The sequence below is a fragment of the Scyliorhinus torazame genome, chromosome 11 (assembly GCF_047496885.1).
Source record: "Scyliorhinus torazame isolate Kashiwa2021f chromosome 11, sScyTor2.1, whole genome shotgun sequence".
NCBI lineage: Eukaryota > Metazoa > Chordata > Chondrichthyes > Carcharhiniformes > Scyliorhinidae > Scyliorhinus > Scyliorhinus torazame.
The window spans coordinates 225,469,166-225,483,851 of record NC_092717.1 but is presented as its reverse complement, the minus strand read 5'-3'; the positions used below and the strand labels follow the sequence as shown (position 1 = coordinate 225,483,851).

Below are 14,686 nucleotides of genomic sequence, written 5' to 3'. Positions count from 1 at the left end.
GCCCCAAGTCGTGGTCCACATTGGCACTAACGACATAGGTAGGAAAGGGGATAAGGATGTCAGGCAGGCTTTCAGGGAGCTAGGATGGAAGCTCAGAACTAGAACAAACAGAGTTGTTATCTCTGGGTTGTTGCCCGTGCCACGTGATAGTGAGATGAGGAATAGGGAGAGAGAGCAATTAAACACGTGGCTACAGGGATGGTGCAGGTGGGAGGGATTCAGATTTCTGGATAACTGGGGCTCTTTCTGGGGAAGGTGGGACCTCTACAGACAGGATGGTCTACATCTGAACCTGCAGGGCACAAATATCCTGGGGGGGAGATTTGTTAGTGCTCTTTGGGGGGGTTTAAACTAATGCAGCAGGGGCATGGGAACCTGGATTGTAGTTTTAGGGTAAGGGAGAATGAGAGTATAGAGGTCAGGAGCTCAGATTTGACGTCGCAGGAGGGGGCCAGTGTTCAGGTAGGTGGTTTGAAGTGTGTCTACTTCAATGCCAGGAGTATACGAAATAAGGTAGGGGAACTGGCAGCATGGGTTGGTACCTGGGACTTCGATGTTGTGGCCATTCCGGAGACATGGATAGAGCAGGGACAGGAATGGATGTTGCAGGTTCCGGGGTTTAGGTGTTTTAGTAAGCTCAGAGAAGGAGGCAAAAGAGGGGGAGGTGTAGCGCTGCTAGTCAAGAGCAGTATTACGGTGGCGGAGAGGATGCTAGATGGGGACTCATCTTCCGAGGTAGTATGGGCTGAGGTTAGAAACAGGAAAGGAGAGGTCACCCTGTTGGGAGGTTTCTATAGGCCTCCAAATAGTTCTAGGGATGTAGAGGAAAGGATGGCGAGGATGATCCTGGATAAGAGTGAAAGTAACAGGGTAGTTATTATGGGAGACTTTAACTTTCCAAATATTGACTGGAAAAGATATAGTTCGAGTACATTAGATGGGTCGTTTTTTGTACAGTGTGTGCAGGAGGGTTTCCTGACACAGTTTGTTGACAGGCCAACAAGAGGCGAGACCACATTGGATTTGGTTTTGGGTAATGAACCAGGCCAGGTGTTGGATTTGGAGGTAGGTGAGCACTTTGGGGACAGTGACCACAATTCGGTGACGTTTACGTTAAGGATGGAAAGGGATAAGTATACACCGCAGGGCAAGAGTTATAGCTGGGGGAAGGGAAATTATGATGCCATTAGACGTGACTTGGGGGGGATAAGGTGGAGAAGTAGGCTGCAAGTGTTGGACACACTGGATAAGTGGAGCTTGTTCAAGGATCAGCTACTGCGTGTTAGAACATAGAACATACAATGCAGAAGGAGGCCATTCGGCCCATCGAGTCTGCACCGACCCACTTAAGCCCTCACTTCCACCCTATCCCCTGTAACCCAATAACCCCTCCCAACCCTTTTGGACACTAAGGGCAATTTATCATGGCCAATCCGCCTAACCTGCACATCTTTGGACTGTGGGAGGAAACCGGAGCACCCAGAGGAAACCCACGCACACACTGGGAGGATGTGCAGACTCCACACACAGTGACACAGCGGGGAATTGAACCTGGGATCCTGGAGCTGTGAAGCCACAGTGCAACCTACTGTGCTACCGTGCTGCCCGTGTTCTTGATAAGTATGTACCGGTCAGGCAGGGAGGAAGGTGCCGAGCGAGGGAACTGTGGTTTACCAAAGAAGTGGAATCTCTTGTTAAGAGGAAGAAGGAGACCTATGTGAAGATGAGATGTGAAGTTTCAGTTGGGGCGATGGATAGTTACAAGGTAGCGAGGAAGGATCTAAAGAGAGAGCTAAGACGAGCAAGGAGAGGACATGAGAAGTATTTGGCAGGAAGGATCAAGGAAAACCCAAAAGCTTTCTATAGGTATGTCAGGAATAAGCGAATGACTAGGGAAAGAGTAGGACCAGTCAAGGACAGGGATGGGAAGTTGTGTGTAGAGTCTGAAGAGATAGGCGAGATACTAAATGAATATTTTTCGTCAGTATTCACTCAGGAAAAAGATAATGTTGTGGAGGAGAATGCTGAGCTCCAGGTAAATAGATTAGATGGCATTGAGGTACGTAGGGAAGAGGTGTTGGCAATTCTGGACAGGCTGAAAATAGATAAGTCACCGGGACCTGATGGGATTTATCCTAGGATTCTCTGGGAGGCCAGGGAAGAGATTGCTGGACCATTGGCTTTGATTTTTATGTCATCATTGGCTACAGGAATAGTGCCAGAGGACTGGAGGATAGCAAATGTGGTCCCTTTGTTCAAAAAGGGGAGCAGAGACAACCCCGGCAACTATAGACCGGTGAGCCTCACGTCTGTAGTGGGTAAAGTCTTGGGGGGGATTATAAGAGACAAGATTTATAATCATCTAGATAGGAATAATATGATCAGGGATAGTCAGCATGGCTTTGTGAAGGGTAGGTCATGCCTCACAAACCTTATCGAGTTCTTTGAGAAGGTGACTGAACAGGTAGACGAGGGTAGAGCAGTTGATGTGGTGTATATGGATTTCAGCAAAGCGTTTGATAAGGATCCCCACGGTAGGCTATTGCAGGAAATACGGAGGCTGGGGATTGAGGGTGATTTAGAGATGTGGATCAGAAATTGGCGAGCTGAAAGAAGACAGAGGGTGGTGGTTGATGGGAAATGTTCAGAATGGAGTTCAGTCACAAGTGGAGTACCACAAGGATCTGTTCTGGGGCCGTTGCTGTTTGTCATTTTTATCAATGACCTAGAGGAAGGCGCAGAAGGGTGGGTGAGTAAATTTGCAGACGATACTAAAGTTGGTGGTGTTGTCGATAGTGTAGAAGGAAGTAGCAGGTTACAGAGGGATATAGATAAGCTGCAGAGCTGGGCTGAGAGGTGGCAAATGGAGTTTAATGTAGAGAAGTGTGAGGTGATTCACTTTGGAAGGAATAACAGGAATGCGGAATATTTGGCTAATGGTAAAGTTCTTGGAAGTGTGGATGAGCAGAGGGATCTAGGTGTCCATGTACATAGATCCCTGAAAGTTGCCACCCAGGTTGATAGGGTGGTGAAGAAGGCCTATGGAGTGTTGGCCTTTATTGGTAGAGGGATTGAGTTCCGGAGTCAGGAGGTCATGTTGCAGCTGTACAGAACTCTGGTACGGCCGCATTTGGAGTATTGCGTACAGTTCTGGTCACCGCATTATAGGAAGGACGTGGAGGCTTTGGAGCGGGTGCAGAGGAGATTTACCAGGATGTTGCCTGGTATGGAGGGAAAATCTTATGAGGAAAGGCTGATGGACTTGAGGTTGTTTTCGTTGGAGAGAAGGTTAAGAGGAGACTTAATAGAGGCATACAAAATGATCAGGGGGTTGGATAGGTTGGACAGTGAGAGCCTTCTCCCGCGGATGGAAATGGCTGGCACGAGGGGACATAGCTTTAAACTGAGGGGTAATAGATATAGGACAGAGGTCAGAGGTAGGTTCTTTACGCAAAGAGTAGTGAGGCCGTGGAATGCCCTACCTGCTACAGTAGTGAACTCGCCAACATTGAGGGCATTTAAAAGTTTATTGGATAAACATATGGATGATAATGGTATAGTGTAGGCTAGATGGCTTTTTGTTTCGGTGCAACATCGTGGGCCGAAGGGCCTGTACTGCGCTGTATTGTTCTATGTTCTATGTTCTATAACAAAATGAACTGCAGTAACTAACCAAGGTTCCTTGGACAGCACCTTCCAAACCCATAACCACTACCATCTAGAAGGACAAGAGCAGCAGATACCTGGGAACCCCACCACCTGGAGGTTCCTCTCCAAGTCACTCGCCACCTGACTTGGAAATATATCACCTTTCCTTCACTTTCACTGGGTCAAAATCCTGGAACTCCCCCGCGCCCCCCCCCCCCCCCCCCCCCCAAACAGCACAGTGGGTGTACCTACACCTCAAGGACTGGAGCAGTTCAAGAAGGCAACTCACCACCACCTTCTGAAGGGCAACTAGGGATGGACAATAAATGCTGGCCTAACCAACGAAGCCCACATCCTGTAAATGATTTTTAAAACGCTTACGGCAATTGCTAATAAGGAATTGGCCTTGTTAGTTGTGAGAGCACTGCCCAGCTTGAACCAGGGTTGATCCCAGGCTTGGTGGTAATGGTAGAATGGAGGATATGCCAGGCCATGAGGTTGCAGATTGTGGTTGAATACAATTCTGCTGCTGCTGATGGCCCACAGCACCTCATGCATGCCCAATCTTGAGTTGTTTGAGGTCTATCCCATTTAGCAAGGTGGTAGTGTCACCATTTAGCACAGTGGTCACACCACACAGCACGATGGAGTGTATCCTCAATGTGAAGATGGGACTTTATCTCCACAAGGACTGTACGCTGGTCACTTCTGCTGATACTGTCATGAACAGATGCATCTGCGGCAAGCAGATTGGTGAGGATGAGGTCAAGTATGTTTTACCCTCTTGTTGGTTCCCCACCATCTACTGCAGTCCCATTCTAGCAGCTATGTCCTTTAGGACCCAGCCAACTCGGTCTGTGGTGGTACTACTGAGCCACTCTTGATGATGGACATTGAAGTCACCCACAACTTTGGCACAAGCCCCCAGATGTTAGTGAGGGGTACTTTGCAGGTTTGACAGGGCTGGGTTTGCCATTGTTATTTCCGTTGCCTGGTTCGATGCTGGGTGGTCTGTTCGGTTGCATTTCTTTTTTGTATTTTCGTAGTGGTTGAATTCAACTGAGTGGATTGCTAGGCCATTTCAGAGGGCATTTAAGAGTCAACTACATTGCTGTGTGTCTGGAGTCACATGTAAGCCAGATCAGATAAGGATGGCAGATTTCCTTCCCTAAAGGACAGTAGTGAAACAGATTGTTTTTTATGACAATCAACAATGGTTTCACGGTCATCATTAGACTTTTAATTCCAGATATTTTATTAACTATAAATTCCATCACCTGCCATGGTGGGATTCGAATCCATGTCGCCAGATCATTATCCTGGGTCTCTGGATTACTAGCCCAGTGACAATATCACTGTGCCACCGCCTTCCGTTAAGCTTGAGCCTGCTCACAGTCAAAGGAATTTAAAGTGGCTTTCAGTACACAACCAAGAACAGCTTCTGTACTGGAGGTTTCTTGAAGGATAGACAGGCAACAGCTGTAGTTGTCCCTATAAGAACATAAGAACTAGGAACAGGAGTAGGCCATCTGGCCCCTCGAGCTTGCTCCGCCATTCAATGAGATCATGGCTGATCTTTGTGGACTCAGCTCCACTCTCCGGCCCGTACACCATATCCCCGAATCCCTTTATTCTTTAGAAAGGTATCTATCTTTTTCTTAAAAACGTTTAAAGAAGGAGCCTCAACTGCTTCACTGGGCAAGGAATTCCAGAGATTCACAACCCTTTGGGTGAAGAAGTTCCTCCTACACTCGGTCCTAAATCTACTTCCCCTTATTTTGAGGCTATGCCCCCTAGTTCTGCTTTCCCCGACCAGTGGAAACAACCTGCCCGCATCTATCCTATCAATTGCCTTCATAATTTTATATGTTTCAATAAGATCCCCCCGCATCCTTCTAAACTCCAATGAGTACAGTCCCAGTCTACTCAACCTCTCGTCATAATCTAATCCCCTCAACTCTGGGATCAACCTAGTGAATCTCCTCTGCACTCCCTCCAGTGCCAATATGTCCTTTCTCAGGTAAGGAGACCAAAACTGAACACACTACTCCAGATGTGGCCTCACCAACACCTTATACAATTGCAGCATAACCTCCCTAGTCTTGAACTCCATCCCTCTAGCAATGAAAGACAAAACTCGATTAGCCTTCTTAATCACCTGTTGCACCTGCACACCAACTTTTTGCGACTCGTGCACCAGCACACCCAGGTCCCTCTGCACAAGCAGCATGTTTTAACATCTTACCGTTTAAATAATAATCCATTCTGCTGTTGTTCCTCCCAAAATGGATAGCCTCACACTTGGCAACATTGAATTCCATCTGCCAGACCCTAGCCCATTCACCTAACCTATCCAAATCCTTCTGCAGACTTCCGGTATCCTCTGCACTTTTTGCTTTGCCACTCATCTTAGTGTCGTCTGCAAACTTTGCCACATTGCACTTGGTCCCCAACTCCAAATCATCTATGTAAATTGTGAACAACTGCGGGCCCAACACTGATCCTTGAGGGACCCCACTAGTTACAGGTTGCCAACCAGAGAAGCACCCATTTATCCCCACTCTCTGCTTTCTGTTAGTTAACCAATCCTCTACCCATGCTACCACTTTACCCTCAATGCCATGCATCTTTAGTTTATGCAGCAACCTTTTGTGTGGCACCTTGTCAAAAGCTTTCTGGAAATCCAGATATACCACATCCATTGGCTCCCCGTTATCTACTGCACTGGTAACGTCCTCAAATAATTCTACCAAATTAGTCAGACACAACCTACCCTTTATGAACCCATGCTGCGTCTGCCCAATGGGACAATTTCCCTCCAGGTGCCCTGCTATTTCCTCCTTAATGGTAGATTCCAGCATTTTCCCTACAACCGAAGTTAAGCTTACCGGCCTATAATTACCCGCTTTCTGCCTACCTCCTTTTTTAAACAGTGGTGTCACGTTTGCTACTTTCCAATCCTCTGGGACCACCCCAGAGTCTAGTGAATTTTGATAAATTATCACTAGTGCGTTTACAATTTCCCTAGCCATCTCTTTTAACACTCTGGGATGCATCCCATCAGGGCTAGGAGACTTGTCTACCTTTAGCCCCATTAGCTTGCCCAATACTGCCTCCTTAGTGATTACAATCATCTCGAGGTCCTTACCTATCATATCTTTATTTCCATCAGTCACTGGCATGTTATTTGTGTCTTCCACTGTGAAGACTGACCCAAAAAACCTGTTCAGCTCCTCAGCCATTTCCCCATCTCCTATTATTAAATCTCCCTTCTCATCTTCCAAAGGACCAATATTTACCTTAGCCACTCTTTTTTGGCTTTTATATTTGTAGAAGCTTTTACTATCTGCTTTTATGTTCTGAGTAAGTTTACTTTCATAGACTACCTTACTCTTCTTTATAGCTTTTTTAGTAGCTTTCTGTTGTCCACTAAAGACTTCCCAGTCCTCTAGTCTCCCACTAATCTTTGCCACTTTGTATGTTTTGTCCTTTAATTTGATACTCTCCCTCACCTCCTTAGATATCCACGGTCGATTTTTTACCCTTTCTACCGAATTTCATTTTTGCCGGTATGAACCTTTTCTGAACACTGTGAAAGATCGCTCGGAAGCTTCTCCACTGTTCCTCAACTGCTTCACCATGAAGTCTTTGCTCCCAGTCTACCTTAGCTAGTTCTTCTCTCATCCCATTGTAATCGCCTTTGTTTAAGCACAAAACACTAGTGTTTGATTTTTACCTTGTCATCCTCCAACTGTATTTTAAATTCCACCATATTGTGGTCGTTACTTCCAAGAGGATCCCGAACTATGAGATCATTAATCAATCCTGCCTCATTACACAGGACCAGATCTAGGATCGCTTGTTCCCTTGTAGGTTCCATTACATACTGTTCCAGGAAATTATCCCGGACACATTCTATAAACTCCTTCTCAAGGCTGTCTTTACCAACCTGGTTAAACCACTCGACATGCAGATTAAAATCTCCCATGATAACCGCTGTACCATTTCTACATGCATCCGTTATTTCTTTGCTTATTGCCTGCCCTACCATCCTGTTACTATTTGGTGGCCTATAGACTACTCCTATCAGTGACCTTTTCGCCTTACTATTCCTGATTTCCACCCAAATTGATTCAACCTTGTCCTCCATAGCACCAATATCATCCCTTACTATTGCCCGGATGCCATCCTTAAACAACAAAGCTACACCACCAGCCTTACCGTCCATTCTATCCTTTCGTATAGTCTGATACCCTTGGATATTTAACTCCCAGTCGTGACCGTCTTTTAACCATGTTTCAGTAATGGCCACTAAATCATAGTCATTCACGATGATTTGCGCCATCAACTCATTCACCTTATTCCATATACTACGAGCATTCAGGTAAAGTACACTTATGCTGTTTTTTATGTCTTTGTTATGAATCCCAACACTTTGATCAGTAACTTTTCGCAAATTATTTTTCCTCTTACCCTTTCTCCTAATTTTCCTTGTCTTTGAACCCATATCTCTACATAACCTGTCACGTAACCTGCTGCCTTGCTCTCCATTAACCATTATACTGTCCATAGCTTTACCCTTCCCTTCCCCCCAACTTGCTAGTTTAAAGTCCTTGTGACCAACCTATTTATCCTATTCGCTAGAACACTGGTCCCAGAATGGTTCAGGTGAAGACCGTCCCAACGGTCCAGGTCCCTCCTGCCCCAGTACTGATGCCAATGCCCCATGAAATGGAATCCCTCTTTCCCGCACCACTCCTTTAGCCACGTGTTAACTTCCCTAATTTTCTCAACCCTATGCCAATTGGCACGTGGCTCGGGTAGTAATCCAGAGATTATAACCCTGGAGGGTATTCACAATATTTAAAGATGGCTTGAAGTCCTCATGGACTAAAAGCCCCTCAGCCCCCCCTCCCCCACACCCTGCCAGGGACGACCCCAACCTGGAATGTTCCAGCCCCACCCCAACCAAGCCCAACCGCCCTGAGGGGACCACCCCTCGCGCACACTGGAGCAGCAGCTCCAGTGCCCTTGAACTGCATGCCCGAAAGTGGAAATAGCTACTCACCTGCTCAATTCCCCTCAGCAGCCATTGCGGCAGCTTCACCTTTTTAAAAAGGAGTATCAAACGGCACGCGCGTGATCTTCGGTTGGGGAGCCGGTTAATTCTCAGGAGCCCATTACATTTGAATGAAATCTTGCTAATGAGATGGAAATTAATGCAAATTGGGGTAATGATACACTCACTATATCTGAGCATGATCCTGAACTCGGTTAGATAGGCGTGAATCTATATTTTGGCCTTTCTTGCTATTTTACTGGCGTTGTCTGATCTGCGGCGGGCGCAAGGCAGTGATTAAATTGCTTCCAAAATTATTTTCCTCCAGGAGGAGCAGGCATTCTTGGTGGAAGCAGAGGCATTATTTTTATCATGCAAAGATCATTTTACCATGTAAATTTTGATAATGCTGATGACTGATCTTCATAATTAAAAGCTTTGTTGCAACATTAAGCCACTGTTTAATCACGGTGAATGTTCTTCCATTTTCATACAGGCAGTATAAGCACTCGAAACAGTAGTAGTCGGAAAGGAAGTGGATCACTCAGTGTCCAAGCAAAGGATAAAAAGGAGCTTTTATTGGAAAAATTAAGGGAGCAAATGATCAAGGCAAAAGCCATTGTCATTGCAAAGTAAGTGACATAATTCTGATTTTAGAAAATGTTCATCCATACAGCATGTCAGGGTAAGGTTCCGCGCTTTTATTGAATATACAACAGATTTGTAGGAAGAGCGGTGCTGTAAAATTTTAGAATCATGTCTTTTGTATCTCACTACTTGTGTTTTCCATCCAGGCGAGGGAAATGGATTAAAGTTTCTTTCTTTCATGAATATGGTGGGTATAAAGCATAAGAAGTTAGACGATCTCAATTCCGTTGCTAAAGAACATGGATCCACAGCAGAAAATAGCTCTCGGCTCAATATTAGTTGCTTGTTGAGCTCAATATTAGTTGCTTGTTGGCTTGTCTATTGACTTAAGAAATATTGCTGTTGGGGGGGGGGGGGGGGGGGTAGTTCTGGGAAAGGGCAATATTTAAGTACAATAAAGGGTGCTACTCTGGTCTGAAGATAAATTTCATTTTTGGGAAACATTGAGGATATCGAATGTTTTTTGGGGATCATTTAATGTTAATGTTCAATACAAGAGGAAAACATTTTTCAACATTTATCTCTTATTAATAGGAGAAAACTCATGATAAGACATGAGTAGGAAAAACTTCTCTGGTACCTTTGTACAGCTGATCGTGCAGCATGGCAGAATTTCCATGCTCTGCTTTACATTGACCAAGCTTCCAGGACAGGTTAATTTAAATAATTGAGGCCTGAAGGCTAAATTGGCAATTGATTGTTGAGTGTTGGGGCTTTCATTAAACCCAATAGGGCAGCTATGACCCTATTTAACCTGGCCCGCTACTTGGACAGCTCCGCTCCGAAATCCTGGTAGATGCGAACCTCATGTCCCTCTTGTCTCCTATGCCCACCGTGGGCAACTGCACAATAATCGCCCTCGGCGGCTCACCCGCTTTCAGCTTCCACCTCCGAGACCTATGCCCCCGATCCACTTCAGGAGATCGGTCAAAGACCACAAACCTCTTGAACATCCTAGTCACATATGTCATGGCCTCTGTTCCTTCGATCCCTTTAGACAGGCCCACGATCCTTAGATTCTGCCTCCTCGAGCGGTTTTCCAAGTCATCAATCCACCTTCTCTCAGTTTCTTATGACCCTCTGCCATCAGCATTTCGGCCTACAACAAGGCCAGCCAATCTTCATGATCAACCACTGACTCCTCCACCTTCTGGAGTGTGCACCTCGAACCTCTGCTCTACTCTCTCCAGGGCAGCTGAATCAGCTCTGCTACCCTTGCCAAATCCTCCGAGGCTGATCTCCTCTGCTGTTGAAACTCCGCTGATGCTCTTGACGCAGCATAAGCTGCTTCCTTGATGTGCACTCTGACAAAGGAAAGCTCAGACTTAGCTTTAACATGTTCATTAAACTATTAACAATTCTCCTACTTGGAATTGAAGCTACTGTTAATCCTTCTATAGCTACTCAGACTGACAATCCAGTCTGCTACAATCCATGTGGTGGGTGTGATGTTCAATCAACCCTGTGTCTGTACTCACTGAGTGTCTCCACTGGAAAGAGACTGAGCATGTGTGATGTGTCCTTTTATGTGGGTTGGTGTAATGCCCTCCTGTGGTTGTGTCACCTCTATATGTATCGTGAATGTCCATTGGTCGAGTCCTATCTTACTGACCTATTGGTTGAATGTCTGTGTGTCATGTCTCTGGTGCTCCCTCTAGTGTCTAGCTAGGTGTAGTGTATGTACATTAACCTTTTGTGTACTTACAGTGATGTATATCACCACATCCCCCCCCCCCTTTTTCGTGTTACATATTTTCTGTACAGTGTTAAAGAAAATTGAACAAAAACAGGTAGCTAAGTGATGCTCTGTACAAGTTATGATAACTGTGATGACTATCCAATATGATACAAGACCAAATCATAGTTGCGATGACTTTGAGGATAAGACAATACAAAATAAAAGTTATGAGTCCAAAGTTCATGAATTTATATGGTCTGGTATAGAAGTTGTCATTCCCTTGTGAACGCCGTCAGTGTCCTGGTCTTTGGTCATCAGGAGGTGTTCAAGTCACTTCATTGACTGACTTGGAGTCTGTTTCTTTTTTTTTTTTCGATGCTTATGGTAGCAATTCTTGGTAGCATCTGCCCTGAAAGTCATGTTGCCTGTTGGTAGTGCAGCAAACGTGAATTGGTAAGATGCATCATCCTGCCATGGTATGTCATTGTACTGAGCTGAGCAGTAACAGTGTCCCGCATTTGCAGAGTTGTACCATGTCGTACCAGTCGTAGTTCCGTTGGTGTTATTTTTGTCGTGCTTGTTGTCGACGTTGTTGCCTTTGGTGCGCTTCTTGCTATTATCTTTGATGTTGTTGTTGTGGTGGTTGGTGTTGTTGTCGTGTTTGCTGCGCTCAAGGACCACACTGGATAATACGAGTCCTTCACACAGTTACTCGTGTTAGCGTGCTTTGTGGCATCTGCTGTCTCCTTGAGCGTGCCGTCACTGAGTTTGCGGCGCTCCCCGTCTGGAGTCATGTCCGGCTTACTTGAATCAGCTTTGGCTTGTCGATGCTCCCCGTCTGGAGTCTGGTCTGTTTCACCTGAGTCAATTTTGGTGTGTTGATGCTCCCCATCTGGAGCCCTTTCTGGTTCACCTGAATCAGCTTTGGTTTCTTGATGCTCCCCGTCCGGAGTCATTGCAGGTTCACTTGAGTCAGCTGAGATTTCTTGATGCTCCCCGTCCGGAGTCATTTCAAGTTCACTTGCATCTTCTGAGGTTTCTTGATGCTCCACGTCCGGAGTCAAAACATTCAGAAATGCATTTGCTTGTGGAGAGGCTCGAGCGGATGAGCTTTGAATTAACGTGGTGTCACCGGAGTCACCAGTAGTCTCACTGTGATTGTCGAGTGCCTCTGTACACACTAGCTGAGGTCTGTCACGTTGCACATCTGGTATGGGAAGTGGGATGCCGTTGTCACTTGTCTCGCATACAGTGGGTAGAGCCTCAGTGTCTTCTTGTCGTTCCCTTGAGCTGGGTAGACTGTCAGAGTCTTCTTCTGGTGGCTCAAATAATCTGTCCATTATCAGATTATGGACTGTCATAATAGCTTTGTTGTTCACGTGAGCGTGGTAGACCGTCATAGTCTTTTTGCTGTACATTTGAGCGTGGTAGACTGTCATAGTCTTCTTGCTGTGCACTTGAGCATGGTAGACTGTCATAGTCTTTCTGTTGTTCACTTGAGCATGGCAGACTTGCATCGTCTGCTGCTGGTTGCTCAGAAGAGGTTGCTAGACCCTCATGGTCTTGTTCATGCAAGGACTGCGCTCTGGAGTCTTGCGTTCCTTCCATCGTGGAGTCTGTCCACGAGCTCGCTGTGGAGGCTTGTGTCACTCCCTCTGTGGAGTCTTGCAATGTTCCCTGTGTGGAATCGTGCATTAGTCTCTCTGTGGAAACTGTCATCATTTCTTGTTCATGCAAGGATTGCGCTCTGGAGTCTTCCATTGCTTCTATCGTGGAGTCTGTCCACGAGCTCGCTGTGGAGGCTTGTGTCACTGGAGTCACTTCTTGTGTGGAGACGTGCAGTTGTCTCGCTGTGGAGTCTTTCATCGCTTTCTGTGCAGAGGCTGGGACCTTTTGTGGTGCGTTGACCACTCTCTGTTCGGAGTCGGGAACCCTTCGTGGTGCATGGACCACTCTGTGTGGCAGCAGGCCGCTCTCTGTGGGCTTGTACCGCTCTCTGTCTCTTGGCGTCAGGCCGCAGCATAATCCTGCACTGACGAGTCGGGGTGTCATATATGCTGGACTGAAGATTCCCCAATCCGAAGAACTCGTCGTCGGGGTCGTCAATGTACGACACGTCTGGTTGCGGTTTGGATTTGGTACTGGGGTAGCCACCTCCCAAGGTGAAATCTTTGTCTGAATCGTTGTCTTCCAAGACCATATCATCACGTTTTGTGTCGGAGCTGGCATTGGGCTCGTGATGTCCAAAAAAGAATTCAAGGTCTGAGTCACAGTCTTCAAGGACTGTATCATCTCTTTGGTAAGTGCTAACTGCTTGTTGCAGGGTTCTGCGGAGGTTACTTTCAGCTACTGGTCGAATTTCGGGCATTGTGCTGTCATTCCAGGTGAAAGAATCTGGTTTTGAGGCTTTAATTTTTTTTTTCGTGTTTTGGGACATTTCCCCTTTAAGTGGGCGTGGTCCGGGCCTCTGACGTCATGAAGCGTGTGATGTATGTCGTAGGAAGCGATTGCGCATGCGCATATCGCTGTTCCTTTACTTGGCCCTTTTTCGCAAGTGCGCATGCGCGGCTTGTCGCGCACGCGCGAACGAACCTTCCCGTTCTGTGCGCTCTTCGTGCAACTATTCGACGCTACTGTTAATCCTTCTATAGCTACTCAGACTGACGAACCAGTCTGCTACAATACACGTGGTGGTTGTGATGTTCAATCAACCCTGTGTTTGTACTCCGAGTGTCTCCACTGGAAAGAGACTGAGCATGTGTGATGTGTCCTTTTATATGGGTTGGTGTAATGCCCTCCTGTGGTAGTGTCACCTCTATGTGTATCTTGAATGCCCATTGGTCGTGTCCTATCTTACCGACCTATTGGTTGAATGTCTGTGTGTCATGTCTCTGGTGCTCCCTCTAGTGTCTAGCTAGGTGTGGTGTATGTACATTAACCCTTTGTGTACTTACAGTGATGTATATCACCCCAAGAAACTCCACCAGTTGCTCCGTTGACCATTGTGCGGGCATAGACGCCACGGATCTCTCCACCATCTTTCCCTCTGCTGAGCCACGCGAGTTCCTCTTGGCCTAACTGTGGACCTTTGCTCGTTGCACTCCTAGTTTGATAGGGTTGAGGCATTCCCTGCCGAAGGGGAATCACTAGTTCTTTCTTATTCTCACCTTTTTCACTTATAAGCACCCTGCAAAAAGGACAAAAAATCGAACCTCAAGCAGAAGCCACCTTGTGTGCCAGCATTTACTCCATGGCCACCACTGGAAGTCCTCACCAATGACCTTCATTAACGTGAAGGAATTTTACTCCCTTAGTTTGCAAATTGTGACCATAGCCAGCACACATTTAAGTGTGTGCTCATTTCTCTGGAAGCTGCCACAAGGAAGTGACTCCTGCACTCCTGCCACATTGTCACATATTGTTGTAATACTTGTTGAGAGCTAAGAATTACGGGACACATTTCATGGCTGCACTCGAGATTCAAGTGCTATGTAACAAAACCATTACAAACTTGAGCTCCTTTTATACAAGGTAGCATGACGAGTATTAAACATGAGAATCTCTCATCTTTCCTAGTTTTAACTGTAATTATTCCCAACATTAGGATCCAAAAGGCCACAGAAATACATAGCATGGTAGCAGTGAGTATCCGT

At 46.2% G+C, this 14,686-nt stretch overlaps 1 protein-coding gene across 5 annotated transcripts in view; it reads left to right on the top strand.

Moving 5' to 3' along the window:
• LOC140385819 (piezo-type mechanosensitive ion channel component 2-like) overlaps positions 1–14,686 on the top strand; it is a 1,561,269-nt gene that overhangs the window by 1,405,773 nt on the left and 140,810 nt on the right. For all 5 annotated transcript variants that reach the window (XM_072468377.1, XM_072468380.1, XM_072468378.1 and 2 more), the window contains one exon: positions 9,204–9,339. In XM_072468377.1, the coding sequence (XP_072324478.1) occupies positions 9,204–9,339 (136 nt within the window). The remainder of the gene's footprint in view (positions 1–9,203; positions 9,340–14,686) is intronic.